This window comes from Pomacea canaliculata, linkage group LG8 (assembly GCF_003073045.1).
Source record: "Pomacea canaliculata isolate SZHN2017 linkage group LG8, ASM307304v1, whole genome shotgun sequence".
NCBI lineage: Eukaryota > Metazoa > Mollusca > Gastropoda > Architaenioglossa > Ampullariidae > Pomacea > Pomacea canaliculata.
The window spans coordinates 17386352-17402644 of NC_037597.1; the positions used below are offsets into that span (position 1 = coordinate 17386352).

Sequence of the window (16293 nt, forward strand, 5' to 3'; positions counted from 1 at the left end):
GCAGACTTCTCTCAACCTCTTCTCTCTGTGTGTGGATGCTAACTGTACTTATGTGTGTGTGCGTGTGTGTGTGTGTTTGCGAATGCTAAAAGCTTCGTGTACTTGAAAACACACACACGTACAGTTAGCATTCGCACATCAGCTCATTACAAACCACGAACATCAACACAACAAGAGGGCGACAAGTGACAAACATTGTGCACTTGACACGTCACCATATAGTCACGTGACCAACCCATGCACGCTGCTCACGATATCATTGCCTTGCCTTTCCTCGCGGTGGTGTTTGTGTAAGCTCATTATGGAAGACGTTAAATTTCAAAAATTTCGAAATGATAAAAACAATGGCTTTTAGTTTGAACACATAAGCACACAAGGTTAGAAAACAGTTTTCACGGTGAAGATTCCTCGTTCAGCAGAAAAGAAACGGAAAAAGTTGAAGAGGAAAAGCAGGTTATGAAACAGTACTACACAATGAGCAAGTGACACACATTCTACAACAATGATAAAGGCGACAACGACGATGAAAAAAAAAAGAAAGTCACTTTTTTGTATTCATTTCTTTCATTAATAATAGAACATAGAAAAAATTACATCATATTCAACGATTCATTACACTGCGGTTCGCATCTCATCGTAGCCATTACAAAAACGACGAGGTGGGATGTCATCATACATACATAGCGACCCCTGACCAGCTAGGTCTACATAAACAAAGAACAGATGGGAAATCATCATACATACATGTCTATCCCTGACAGGTCTAGTTAACCAGAGCAGATGGGATATCATACATCCACAGCATCCCCGACCATATCTACTTGAACCAAGACAGACGAAGAAACGAGAATGCACCCAATTTCAAAATAATTATACTTTATAAATATATGTACAGATTCACAACTCTTTTGTCATCTTAAATAAGTCTTAGGATAACACACAAACCGAAGGGACTTGACGGGCAAGGCCAAGCAGTGGCTGCAGACGCCAGGATTGGCGATCGCAGTTCTTAACTAAAAGATAAAAAAAAAACAAACAAACAACGAACTTGTGTCACAGCTCGCTTAAACAATGTTCGAACCTGACTACGGGACCCACGCACAGCTGTGGCTGAAGACAGCACCCAACAAAGAAATGCCCACGTACAGTTTGGTCCAGAACTTCGCAGTCAGCTTTGTCTCTATCCTTCCCAGACATCAAGATATGTGTTTCATTCTCTAACCCTGTCAGCAACCGATAAAAAAGCATTATCAGCCAAAGAAAAAAACTGTAATGGTAGCCGTGAGTTGTCCTGTCGCCGGTCGTGGACGTCAGTCCGTCAGTTCTAGGCGTGCTTCAAGGACAGTTTGTTGTAACAAACTTAGAATCGAACAGTCTCCACTACAATGTTCATACATGTTACACACTGATTTTAGACCGCGTGTTTCACTTGTCTTTATAGTTATTTTGAAAACGGACATTCCCTGAAATAAAGAGATGCACAAAAAACGGTCAACAATATGTAATGGTCATTTTGTCCTCTGATGTCACCTTTAAAGCAATAATAGGCCACCTTTCCTCACACTTGATATTTTTGTAAAAAAGAAATTCTTTGCGATCAGTTTTAAGTTTCTTCTGCCAGGAAAATGTTAAACTTCTGGGCTTGATGTTGGCATTCACTTCTGTTAACTGTTGTTTCTCGGGATTTCCGTGTAAGGAGAAATTCAATGTGTTTCCATGACTTATATTCGCTTTAATTAGAGGCTTCTGCTGTCCGCTGTTTCCATTTGTCAAACCATGGTCAAGCGGAGAACCCTGCAGTTGGACAGGCCAATCGAAATCTATTTCTCTTGTAACGACAAGCCCGTCACCACCCAGCTTTACATCGTGCTGAGCAGACGGCCAAAGGGGCCACTGGCCTGTTGGTCCGATCGACAACGCCCACATGTACAGCGTCTAGATGCCAGCCCAGCTCCCCACCCCCAACCCCCCAACGACCTGTCCAACGCTAAAACAACACACGCCACCGTGGTATCCCACACACTCATGAATGTGACCAGAAGCATCTGTTTTGAGGTATTTGATAACAAACACAGCTGAGTCCACATGGGGGATGGGGAACACACTATGTACACTTAGGACACATGAAATGCAACAATCTGGTTTTTTTTCCTCCCTCCTACTGTCAGTTCGCATCTTGCGTTTAGGTCAGCGTTTCTCAGTTTCCCGGCAAACGGATATAGAAGAACATCACGAAAGGGATGAAGAAGGGACGCTGGCTTAAACAGAAGGGAAACAATTGATGGAAGGGAGGGAAGGGTAACAGAAGGAGCAAAAGGCGGATGATTCCGGCAGGAGAAGGGCGAGTGGACAGGAGACGTCATTGGCTCATTTGATACACTGTCACAGCCCACATTAACTGAACACTGAAAATAATGTGTTTGATCCCTACACTTCTCTATGCTTCAATGAACTGATCGGCTATAATACAATTTGCCTTCCTTTGTTTTAGTGTCTAAGTGTAACAATCTTTGTACAAGTAGCACCTGTTATGCATTCCGCTACACGTTGGAAACGCCAATCTTGCACCCGCTGAACGGCAGCCTGAGACACTTTGACCCCTAACATAAAAGACGGAAAATACATCGATTTCTGTTTTCTTTTAAAAGAAGGGTAGACTCCAAACATTATTTTGTACAGTGTCACTGGCTAACGTTTATTTTCACAAATATTTTTTCTTTCTTGGCAATGTTAGTGAGTGACATGAGCAGTTCCGGCGGTATCAAGGAACGCTGCCTTTGGTCAGCCGTGAAGCGCTCTCAGCTGTTGTGTCACGTGACAGGGGAGAAAGCAGACGCCTTCGGCGTGGGTGTAGCGGTCAAGTGGTTCCATGGTTTATTGTACGTAAGCCATTCTTGTCCAGGACCTGTACAAGTGTTTGCTTGAACCTCGCATGTCCTCTATCTTCTGCACTCTTTATCTTGCTGTTTGCTTCTTATACCCCGAGTGTCTAATCGTCACTCGCTACTCTGGGGTCCTGTCCAGATGTTTGACCACTCTGTATCACCGGAAACTCTAGCCTTGTCCACTAGTGTTTGGATCAACAACATGCAAGAGCTAGTTACACTCTTTAAAAACATCTTCCTCTTTGTCGACCATCTTCGTGTATTAACGTTCCTTATGGTTCAGATATTCAGATATCAGTCATGCTTCCGCTTCCACCAGAATGTGGCGTGACGTCACCGACAGTACAAGATGAGGGCGATAACTGTTGCAGAGATAGCAGACGAGCAGACGGAGGTATGTCGTTGAGCTGGAGATGTCTCATGCGACATTCCTGTGTGAGAAGTTTCAGGTGAGTGAGAGAAGAGGCACATCCTAGCCATGGACAAGCTCGACGTGCAGAACGTAGATCCGTGTGAGCGCGTGCTTACATGATATATCTGTGTGCGCGCGCGCCAACAAATTTCAGTATATATCCAGCTTTGCAAGGACTTTCGTGCTGTAAGGCTACTGCTATGTACTGTAGTACAGTCGTACCTGACCTGAGAACAAGGATTTTGATTTTGCGGCCATTGCGGATGGCAGGCATGTCCGCGATAGTAATAACAAGCCTTTGTGGAAAGAGCCCTCAAAACGGAAGGAATTTATTGCTTTTTTGTGTTAGTCGGACCTCTTTCTAAGCTCTTTTGTATAAGCTTGCTAAGCGCCGTTTCATTTTAAAATTTATTTCCCATCCAAGGGGTTCTAATTCACTGAACTGTCCTAAAGAACTAAGAAACACTCTCCAGCATCGAGAAGCCATCATCACCTGCAGCATTGTTATTAGAAAGTCCACTCAGGCAGCAGGACACAGCTGAACGAATTGGGGGGGGGGGAGAAGAGTGAAGGCATGGATCACTCGTGTCGAATGCTGCAACAGACCAGGTGATTTCCTTTGTTTTCACCCAATTTGAAGCAGGCGGATTTTTACAACTCTTTCGTACGTCAGGTCCCTCTCCCCCCTAAAAAAAGACAACAAAAAATAACTAATCTTAGCACAAGTTACTTTCCAGAACCTATTTTTTCTAGAAGTTTCTGTGAATATTGTTCGAACTGTCCGTAGAAAGCGATCAAGCGCCTCCATAGTGTCAGGGACATCCATCAAGAGAACATCTGAGAGACGAAGTTATATCGGCTTTACAGCCGACCTCACACCCGGTTTCGAGGTTTTCCCACGAACACAGGTTCCACAAAAGGTCTGTCTCGGTGGCGACCTTTTTCTTCTTCAAGTAGTGGGCAGTGCGACAATGAGTACCTTCTGTCCGAGTCTGTGTCCTGCACTTCTGTCTCAGAGTGGGACAGTGACGTCAGCTGACCTGTAAACGCTCCTGACCGGCTGCGTCAAGGCAGTGGTCGTGTCGAAAGACTTGCACTTGAAATGCCACATGAAAACAAAGCTGGTTGGGCAGCAACCTCCTGTTAGCTGTCCCCAGGGGGAAAAAATGGCTGCTTGCTGGGACCAGTTCTACCCGGATCTGGCACCACTCTGCTCACCTCTTCTGTCCATCTGTGAAACGCCTTCTTCCTCCGGATCCTTCCTCCCATCTATCTTCCCCTCCCCCCTCTACTGGTTGCTGGTATTATTACATCTTTCCCTTCTTCAACAGCTACTGCTTGAAGCATTCTTCATCTCCCCTTCCAGCTGACGGCGCTGGTATGAGAGTGTCCTGCCGAGCGTTGTCCGTGTGAGGTGTCATCCTTTCTGGGAAGAGACGTGTTATGGGTAATACCGTTTATCTTGTGCCAGGCAGCGTGCCACGGACGGCCTCTCTGGCGGATCACGTTGACCATGCTTACTGATCACCACCGACATCTTCCCATGGTCCACCACTACCGGCACCCGCAGGCTTCCACCACCATATCCTGGTAGTTTTTGAGGACTACCTTGTCCCACTCGTCCAGGTATAACATAGAGATGGAGGACAGCTCGGTCGGGACGCAACAGGCTTTGGGCACCGCGCGCGGGTTGACGGAGTTCACCAATGTCTGCACGATGGCGTGGTTGGTAGAGTTCTGGTGATTGGCCAGAGGGAAGTTGCACTCTCCATCACAGTAGTATGCATTGTATCCCTCCGGCGCGACAATCCAGTCGTTCCAACCCACATCACGGAAATCGACGTACAGTCGATGGCGGCGACACTGATTGCGGTCTCCTTTTCGTTTGCTCTTTCGCTGCTTTTTTTTCCTGTTGCGGCGATCCCGACGGGCTTTGGTATCCCTGGCAGTCTTTTTGCTGGTGCCGGTGCTGCGCTTCGTGCGAGACACCGGTTGGCCCCGCCCGTCATCGGTGTAGGTGATCAGCAGGGGGCGCTCCATCAACCACTGTTTTTCGGTCTGGTCGGCCGCTCTCCTCAAGCGCACGTGCTCGGTAGATGACACGTTGGGGCTCGAGGAGACGAGACGAATCTCTAGGCCGTGGTTGAAGCGAGCTCCCCGCTTCCATTTCACCACCGCCGGCTGCACATCAAACGACAGCCACGACTCCTCAACGTCTGTTGTAGCTGAGTCTACAAGTCGAGATATCACTCCGTCATTGTAGGACATTATTTCGTGAATCTCAACTCTCTGCGGGACACGTGGTGCAGCACGACGGTTGACAAGGATTCGCAGCTTGGCATCAGCGACGACATCGGTCTCGGGGATGTTTGTGATATTGAATGACATCCTGATGCAAGTTTTCGGATCACAATCGTTGCTGACAGCATGATGATCTGCACACATATTTCAGTAAAATTAAACCTATAATTAGTGGCGTAGAGTGAAACACAAACTCACATCAACTCATAACTCTTTGGCCATTGAATATAATTTTTCTCGGTGCATTCTGTCATTCTACCATCTACTTGTTTACTGTGTATTTTCCTGGATACCAAGAACAGACTACGGTCTATTAGTGCCGTATCCCATTAGAAATTTGTTCACCGACAGCAGATCTTTGTTCACGCTTCACTGTAAATCTGATCACTTTGTAAACACGAGATTTTTAATAATAATAATAATAATAATAATAATAATAATAATAATAATAATAATAATAATAATAATAATAAAATGTAAAATTTGACACACTGCTAGGGAGCAAGCTCTTAGCGCTTAAGAACAAGAACGAAACATGGACAACATACGAGGGACAGGAAACAAACAAATAACACATAAACTAGGAAAGAATAAACAACAGTTCCAATGATGGTTAAAAACAAGTGCAGAAAACGCAAAGAGGGACAAAATAACAAGAAGCGATAGTATCATGATATGGGTGTGAGAAAGGACTAATATGGTTGTTGTTAATTGTTGTTAGGAGTAATGTTTACGGAAGAAGTGTGTTTTCAGTACACGTTTAAAGGATTCAATAGTGGGTATCTGGCGGATATGAAAAGGAGGAGAGTTCCATTGTTTCGCTGTACAATGACTAAAAATCTTGTGGCCATCTGTTGTTGTTGATCTTAAATATTGATGCATAGTGCCCATTGTCACATGGAGATTAGTAATTAAGTGAGATAAGATAAACAGTCACGCAGACGGTTAAAGCCAGGTGTCACAGGGTCCTCGTGACATGCAATATATGATTTTTCTTTTCACGCAAAGACACGGTATTTTAAAAGAAAGTCGTTTGACTGCACAAGACTTTTGTTATTGGCTGATCCCAAGAGTCATTGGAATTTCCCTCCATTTTTCTCGGCAAACCAGCAACAGAGAAAGCCCCAACCCTTCCTTTTTCCCGTCCCGACACAAGAGCACGACAGCGGCCGGAGCAGCTTCTATCTATTCACACCGTTTAATGACTGAGCACGGAATTAAACCATACTATAACCGTGACACCTGACGCAAACGAAACCAATTAAGTTCAAACTGCTGACATTTCAAAATCTGTTCTCTTCCAACTCCCGACAGTAATCACCTTTTCATTCAGACTTCGGCTTTTTCTTCTTGACACTTGAGGCTTCTAACGAACTTGTCCGGTAACGAAACACCTTCGTCTTGCATCCGTAACAATTTCTGCGATAAATTAGGCGGCCATGTCGGCACTGACAGCCAGTGTCTCTCCTCTGACCCGCACTGGTGCTGGGTGTTCACGAAGTAAGGCCCACCACATATCGCACCGTGCCCGTAACCCCGCCTTCCGGACCTGACGGAAAGTACACTTACCCTTCGCATTATTGTCATTCAAGCTGGTCTCATGAATGGCGAAACGGAGTACGAGAGCTTTAAATCGGCTCCAAAACGAGAACGCCACTGCAAAATTAATGGAAGGAACAGGCCAAAGGTGAATATAAATAAGAAGAGGCCAAAATGGTGACTTCTTATGGCCAGTAGAAGCTTGTGTCAGCCATTGGATACAGAGGGAACTGCAATGAGACTCTCTACCTCCACTCTTTCGCTGTCTCCCATCCCTCCCTCTGCTTCTCATGGGCGGGCCAGCAGTAAAACGACCGTGTCACTGGAATAGTAAGGATCGGAGATCATGGGTTCACATCTTGTCTAGGGGCTCACATATTTCTGTGACGATGATGATAAAGGCTGACCGAAAAGGTTCTTTCTGGAGACTCCACCTGCTTTCATTCCTTCACCTCTACCCTTGTGGGCCAGATAGTGAGGGGAAAGAACTGTCAACAACAAATCAAACTCTTAGAGAAAGCCGACTTTATCCGACTATTAATTGTTGACAAGATTTGTAGTTGGCAGATTTAATCACGTTTTCATTTATTAGTGAAATGCTGCATTAGTTTTTTTTCAGGAGTATTTAAAAAGAAACAGGAAACTAATAAAAGTTTCCACAAGATGTAAAACGTCTGCAGTCGTGTACTCGATTTTTTAAGCTTCTTTTATTGTTCTGATTTTTCTGTCTGTATGTAAAAGTAGATGTGTGTGTAGTAGAGAGAGAACACAGAGATGTAATGTGCTAAAGTGTTGAAAATGACATCGTGCGACCTACCTTCTGCTTAGTACTACTTCATGCATTTTCTGTAGCTGACACACACATACACTCTTTTTTCATTATCATCCCACATAATTTTGAAAAAAGCAGGCAGCCGAAACACTGAACCACACCAAATCTTTTACCGAGCTTACAAGTTACATCAACATTTTCTGTGCTGTGATAACCACTGTACATTATACACTAGATTTACGGACAACTATTTATCGCAAACAAGAACGTGTAGTTAACTGAAAAATATCGTCTTAACCTGAAACAGTCTTCGTGAAAACATCTTATTAACCTGAAACAATTTGAGTTACAATGTTGTATTAACCTGAAACAGTCTACATCATCACATTCCATTATACTGAAACAGTTCAGTCAACGCTGACCTCAGAAGTTGCTGGGTTGTTTATTTGTTTATTGGTGTGGTTTTTTTTTTTTGTTGTTGTTGTTTTTTTTGCCGGTTATTAAAAAATTATATAAATTATTTCTATATATGATAAAATCACAATTTTCGTCCTGGCTAATATGGCGACTAATCACGATTCCCTTAAGTTCAAATTAATCACTGCAGCTTGTGAACTCTCTATGAACGTCCATGCGACTATGTTTTTAGCAAGCCTGGGGTCAGTCTGAGGCAAACGGTCGTCTACGCTCTCTGCCTAATGTCAGTGTCCGATGTTGGTGTTGTACTATCCTCGGTCAGAGTTCAGAGCTCAGAATCGGTAGGACGAAGAGAAGCTGCTGGACTTACCAGGATCTCTACCGGGGGCCTGGCCCATCCTCCATTCAAGCTCACAGCACAATGAAATCCCATAAAGTTACTTGGAATGAGCAACAAAACCGTTTGCCGATTACTCGAGAGGAAAAACTCATCACAGCTGCCTAGCCTATTAAGCCAAGGTAGGACGTGTGCCATTGGTGCTCGCAAGCAGACAAATAAAAAACAGCAAAAAAAAACAGAGATAGAGAAAAAAGAATCAGGCACAGACAGGAAGGAGCCAAGGGGCGATTACCGAAATCCCAGCAATCAGGCCCGCATACTGCTTACGTTTTTCAACTAGTAATCATAGCCTCGCATTGCATCTTGGTCTTGACACAAGCCACCAACGGCTCAAAGCCTGCTCTTGCGTGCACAACACAAGCACCACAAGCGGACAAGAATCATTTCTGAACTAAACCTCAGATTACTGACAAGGCAAGCGAGCGAGAGAGAAAGAGAGAGAGCAGGGAGGTCTGCCATAGGTGATCTATCGCCGAGTCAATGTTGCTGGAAGCGAAAGCATGCAGTAAAGATACAGAGGATTCAGCATGGCTGATAGAGCCCCACATAGCCACCACCACCACCCCTACTTTCCCTCGTCTAGTGAGGCGGCATGCATGCTGCAGCTAAGTCACTGTGCAGACAAGGTGCAAAAACTGCTTCCCCCTCCCCTTCTATCCCTTTGTTTGACACCTGACACTGCAATCTTCATTGCCTACGTGTTATGAGCGATGCTGAAGCCCGAGAAAGGTTCGGACAAGTCGCACGCGCGATTCCATCCTTTAAACTTATCTCGGTATCTTCGTGCTCACCGCCTGTTTCTCTCTTCTTTGATAGGTGGTATAGAAGAGGGCTTCTCTTCTCTCCACAAAGCCATTCACTTTCACTAGATTTGCTCGCCGCCACTGTCTGTGCTGCAGATATGCGTTCCATCCACATTAAAAGCAGGCGTATGCGGTGCCATTATATCCAGAGAATGTAATGGCTTTGTGATTCATAAAATGTTGCTAAAATTGATTTTGACTTTTTCATTATTTCTTCTAACAACTGATAACGCATTGCATGTCGCCCTCAAACAGAAGACATTATAACACAATAGTAGCAACCAAGTATAATATATATATAATATGTAGTTTGTTGGCGTTCAAAGTTCAAACAAAATTTCCTTCACACCCAGTCCTGATACACACAACCCCCGGTGAAGTAAATGACACAACAATGATGGAGAGCAGGAAGTCCGGACTATAGCGCGCTACCACAGTGGATGCAGGGCGAATCCCCTACACTTCATCACTGGGCATTGCAGACAATGATTGATCTCATCACGGTAATGTGATAGTTGGTGTAAGGCTGCAAACAGAATCACAGAGCAATTTGTTTGTCTTAAAAATGCATTAAGCCTTTCATTCATTTATGTGTTCCAATTTTCTTTAAGGTCCGAGGAAAGCTCGTGCGGATTAACCTCAATGCTAACGTCCTGACGTCATCAAGGCTGCAGCTAACGTGAAAGCTTCGAGCTCATTCCAACATCTCATTCCAACATATTATTTTAACATCTCATTGTAACATTGCTGTGATGTCTACCTGTGTGACATCGTAGGAAATGAGATTTTGTTTCCTTTCCAAACCGCAGGTTAAGTGTGGAATGTTCAGAAGTTGGTATCTCGTCTAAAGGACCATATAGTTTGACTATAGTACACTGAACTATCTAGTCAGTTAAAAGCCTGGTTAGCCTTTAATGCCACCCTGACATTTGGTGCTGTGCATGACGTCACTGGCAAGGAATGGGTCTCCACTTCTCTGTTTTAAGAAAAGATAGCAGACCGCGTTGTCTCGCACAGCTTCAGAAAGTGATTCCAGAGGGTGGGGGAGGAAGAAAGAAAGCTATGGACAATGGTAGCGACATTTGTCTGATGACTTACCGCCACAACAGACTGCAAGACAGCCGGTTAGGTATGTCGCGGAATCTTACTGTGTAAGCCAATTAAAAAATAAAAAAAAAGAGACGGTTCAAAACCTTTGCCTTCTACAGAAGGATCTCTAAGAAAGAGTACCGCTAAAGGTAGGCTGTAAGGGGTATAGATCTTCATACACTAAAAAAGTTCCCATGGCTAATGGACTTTGGTTTCGTGCGCATAACGGCGATACAGTTAAACTTTGTTTTACGCGATCACCTATCTTCCAAACATTTAAAAACAAATAAGCAACACACTCTGACAACGACAACCGCTTTAAACGAAAGGACTGCGACAAAAACTGAAAAAAACGATAGAAACTTGAGGACACACTGTCCAAAAATTATTATACATAAACATATATATGTAATATATATATATATATATAAACATATATATGTAAAATATATATATAAACATATACATAAACATATGTATATAATTATATATCTAAACATACACATAAACATATATATGCATATGAGGAAACAAACCTGGATTGCTCAGAAATGCAAAGAGTGTAATATTAATAAACCAACAAGTAAACTGTAAAATTTACAAGCTGCATGCAAAAGAATCAGTATCAAATAATTTTTTTCGCATCCAGAAGCATTATCTGAAAGAGTAAAAGCGTGTAAGTCACATATTGCAAAATATATATCAGAAAAATAGTCTGGGACATTCACGCAATCGGAAGGGTATGCCTGTAACTAGTCGTGTAAACACAGAGGTGATCAGCGATGAATAACAGAGAGACAAAGAAGGAAAAAGAAACCCTCCATGCCGCTCACAGGAACATACAGGTGGGAGGTGACGACCACATTAGACATGGGCATTTAACGGGCAGGGCACCGGCCGCGACCCAGCATCAAAAGGCATGGAAAAAATTACCTCCCCTACCACGACAAGGAGCGAAGACGAGGGAGAAGATACAGACAGGGAGGGAGGTAGCACAGTGTGGGGTCAGCTCCTGCAAAGCGCCAGCAGGCCCCCCACCCACTCACTCATATGGCCGCCGCTAGTCATCGGGGGCAGCGCAGCTGGCTAAATAGGTCTTGGCCGTAAAACTGATACTTGGCCCACAGTAAAAATAACACTAAATCATGGCTGAAGACCCAGACATCAAAAGGAAGCTAGGCTTTTCAGACTATCCCTAGCCATGATATAAAATTGAAGATATAAAATTATTCACGACCTGCTGCTGATCTCCCCGCTATTGCACGCCACCCAGCCATTCGCCCTGTATACTCCCCTTGATGGAAGATTTTCTGCTCGACAAATTAAGGGCGTTTTGTCTGCTTTCTGTCTGTTTCCTCTTACGGACGGACCGAAGAGCTAAGAGAAGGGAAAAAATTTAGATGGCGGGGCTTGGGGGAGTGGAACAACCCTATGCCTGTTGCCACGTGCTGCTGCAATGTGTGTTTAGTTGTCATCTGCTCCGCCAGAGGAAAAAAGTTGACAGAGAGAACGGCTGACTGCTTTTAGACTGTCGGTTAGAAATCATTTTACCTTCTTATTGTATGATGCTGGGTAAAGAAGGCTTCATAAGGGTGCTGATGTAATATCTCACACAGTGCAGCAGACGGCTGTGTGACGATGTTCTCGTGTTTGTCACACACTATGCAGCAGACGGCTGTGTGATGATGTTCTCGTGTTTGTCACACACTATGCAGCAGACGGCTGTGTGATGATGTTCTCGTGTTTGTCACACACTATGCAGCAGACGGCTGTGTGACGATGTTCTCGTGTTTGTCACACACTATGCAGCAGACGGCTGTGTGATGATGTTCTCGTGTTTGTCACACACTATGCAGCAGACGGCTGTGTGTGATGGTGTGACGCAGCATCTTGACGCGTGTGATGTGGATGCTTGTGGTTGTCTTTGCTGTCACATGGGGTCTCATTAGTGAATGCAAATCGGACCTTCAGACCTGAATAATAAAATCACCATCTGGGTGACCGCTGGTGATATTGATGTTGTTGTCGTAGATTGAGATTTTACTGTCATATGACTCGGATGCAGTTGATGCTGAGAACTGCTGCTGGAAATGAGTGGACGAAAGAAAAAACGAAAGACTGGTAAAGACAGAAAAATGATGAGAGAGGGAGACTTAAATTTTTGTGATAGATGATTTAAATATGAAGATAACATATAAAGGCGGAGGGAAATATGCGGAACGAGGTTGAGGAGGGAAGAGTTATAAGGATAATGCAAGTGATTGAAGCAGGATTGTTCTTTTCATGGGATTTTTAAAATATATATAGTCAATTCTTTACACGAAAAAATATATTTGTAAACTTTCAAATTACTGTTACTGTTGCCCTATTTCTGCTGCCTTATGCAAAACTTGTCCTGGCTGAATAACACTATAAGGAAAGAAGCATTTATATTGCAACGACAAATAAACTTGCTGTGGAAAAAAACAAATATTAATAAAATCGATTTAATGATACTTTGCAGATTTACTATCACTCGCAGCTAGTTAAATTTGGATAAACAACAATAATGGTCTTATTTTTAACACTGAAGCCAAAGTCAGAGGAGAAGAAGAGAGAAAACGCAGTCATCTACAGAAACATCACTGACCGCCCTCATTCCCACAAACTGTGATTCGTACATTCGCCAACAAACGTCTATGAGCTGATTGATAGAAGTCGGGTACGGAATCGGTTCCACGAAACACGCAGTCGCTGGTAGGTACATAGGATTACACAAGTCACCAAAATAAAATACAGTGGCACTCGGGAAATCTGCATAGTACCTCGAGAAAGCCCACACCTAAAGAACATTAATTTTCGTGTCACAGGTATTACCTAAATAAAATAGTAGCATGAACTATATTGGAATTGCTGTTTACGTTTTTGTTATGTGATTCATTTTATGTTATTATATTACTGTATATAATGTTGTTAATGATTTTTTGTTATATGATTGTATGATTATATGGTTTTTGTTGTATGATTAATTCAACTGTATTCCACTGAACTGTGTCTTGCCGTCTTCCACTGTTGCTTGCTGCCCCCTCACTTCACCGTGCTAGGCCAACTGCCTCATTCAGCACTTTGATCAAAAACAAAAGAAACGGAGACCAGTTAATGATAACTATTTGCAAAAACTTGAGAAATGAAAGGGCCATGGGATGGGAGACTGCTGCAGCATAAAGTGAGAAGCGAAGTGTTTCCTGGAAAATTCCATTACATCGGAGCACTGAAACGACGATGAAAGGTGAGACTCAAAAGATGAGGGATGAACTCACCGTAATGATGAAAACTCCTGACGGTGTTGGCCGGCAAGCTCGACTGTCCCGACGAGTGCCCTTGGTACAACTCCAGCATGTAGGGAGGAATGTCGCCTCTTCCCACAGGTCGAGGGCGAGATTTCAAGCCCAGGATACGGAGAAGGTTGGCCTCCACCGCCCGGATTGTACTCGCATCTCTGGAGTTGTACGACCTGGCGCTCGATGCTGTGGGCTGCGGCCTTGTGTCGGATCGACGACCGGACGACGAGGCGGGTGATGAGGTGGACGACGCTGAGGATGTTGATGGAACACTAAATAACTGAATGCTCAGCAGCAGAACCAGCAGCTTCAGCCAGCTTACAATCATACTGGACTGGGCGCCTGCAAAACAGTAACAGATTATTATTGTTGTTGCTGCTGTTATTGTTGACACAGAATAAGACAAAGACAGAAAAAATTAGACAGGCTTGCATCAAAATCTAACAATGTCTAACTAAGCCAGTGTCTTGAGCTGGTTGGAAACTGAAGTTCAGTCTCAGGATGACAGAGTGCACAAAGTACACAGTTTTCTGTTTTCATTACTTTCTGCTCTCCCGCTTGCTCGCTGATTGGAGCTGTGGGTTTTAAGTCTCGTGCAAGGAACTGACAATAACATCCCATCAACACATTGGCGGTGTCTTGCTGGCAACAGTCTTTGTCACACTTCACAGCGTATCAGCAAAATGTGAAAGTCATGGATCTTAAGTTCTTTCCTGCAAGCGTAAAGTTCCTTTCGGGGTCCTTTCAAAATACTGAGCTGCTTGAAGTTTGAAGAGAACGAAGGCCTCGCAACTGACAGCATACTTCGTTGCTTGTCGACAGTTCGGCCAATGTTTGCTAACACAACTGATATTTTTAATGCATTACATTAATTAATCCTATGTCATGCTAGCACCCAATTCTGCCTATTCTCATTATCACTTCTTAAATTAATTAAATGTCATCGATACCTAGACCTGAATTACACTTTAAAAAAAAAAAAGACTGGTGACCAAACAGCAGAATCAGATCAGTTTTGAACTACGAGTTCAAGGTGCTATATGATAACACGTTGACACTATGTTCTACGACCAGCCCAACAGGTCGACTCTAGATGCTGTACAAAGTATGGATAAAATAACCACGGAATACACTAGCCTAAGTATCTGACACTTGAATATATATCGTGAAAAATAGCCGTTCAGTTCGTCAGTTCTGGAATTGGACACATTAAACCGACTTACGTGGAAATAAAAGCATTATCGCTCCTGAACTGCCCATCACATGACAGCCACATTCCTTGTCTTAGAAAGCACTCCATTCGTCCTTGGCATGGTCCAAGAGCTCCAACAGAGGGTCAAAAGCATCCCCCTGATCGCTATCTGCGACAATCTGCTGGACAAAACTCCGTCCACTGGCCTCAGAGTCTTGCCGCCGAGAGAAAACTTGTGTTGGCCTGCCTGAGAGAGGGCGCCAGTAGTCAACGAGATGATGGCAGCCTGTCCACCTTCCCGCGCATCCTGCCCTCCCTCCGGGAGGTAACTCCGACGTCGGTGTGTGTTCCATGCAGCGGCGATTCCCTAATCAGCCGCCCACTCGCTCCGCCCACCCAGGCCGATATGCCCTGTTAACGTATCATCACCCGCTGGCACTTAACTACCCCAATCAATCGAGCAGACATCGGCAGCATCGTTGCCCTCTTTCCGCGTGCCTTTGAGAATACCGCGTGGCTTGGCAGACTTGGGACCTACCTTGTGCGTTCTGCGCGGACCTACCCTCGCAAAAGTCGGACCTCCCCGCCCTTTTTCTTACCTACCCAGACGCAGACACGTGTTGCTGGATGGGTACACGACCCGGCAACGCCATGCGTCTTTAGTTTCTCTCTGGTCTGTCGCGCAGACCAGACGGTCGTAGGTGAGGCGTTTGCTAATGGCGAAATACCTCATTACTAGCTTTCCAGCCATAAAGGTCAGGGTTTCACGTTTACATGGAGGAAAAAAATTCAGTTTAACGTACGAACCCCTTCATTTTGCAAGTGACGAATGCATACGAAGGAAGAAAATGATACCCTCGCAGACAAAGAATGCTGGCGGTATCGAGATCAGGACATCGCCAGGCTATCCTCACATCTCCAGTAGGACCACAATTAGCGGGCAAATGCTGTAGTCCTCTAACAGGCTTATCAAGTCCCGGCTGTCATGTGGCGCTCCTTGTATTGTACTTAATTATCTGCTGCACAGTCTACCACACGAGTGACAAGATGCGCAAACATTCATTTCCACGATGGCAGCGGCCTTATAGCCAAGCCTTCAGCTTTTTTAAACTGAAACTTTGACTCTACCTACAAATGTTTTCTGTAAATATGTACGAGGAAGG

General features: G+C 44.3%; 1 protein-coding gene across 6 annotated transcripts in view; it reads right to left on the reverse strand.

Annotated features, from left to right (window-relative positions):
* Positions 1-541: 541 nt before the first annotated feature.
* Positions 542-16293, reverse strand: part of LOC112569894 (bone morphogenetic protein 2-like) — a 93040-nt gene continuing 77288 nt past the window's right edge. For 5 of the 6 annotated variants that reach the window (XM_025247953.1, XM_025247951.1, XM_025247952.1 and 2 more), the window contains 2 exons: positions 13918-14280; positions 542-5732 (listed from right to left, as the gene is read on the reverse strand). In XM_025247953.1, coding sequence (XP_025103738.1) covers positions 4852-5732; positions 13918-14280 — 1244 coding nt within the window. In that variant the 3' untranslated portion in view covers positions 542-4851. Of the gene's footprint in view, positions 5733-13917; positions 14281-15161; positions 15657-16293 lie in introns of those variants that run through there. The other variant, XM_025247950.1, reaches the window with a different exon arrangement.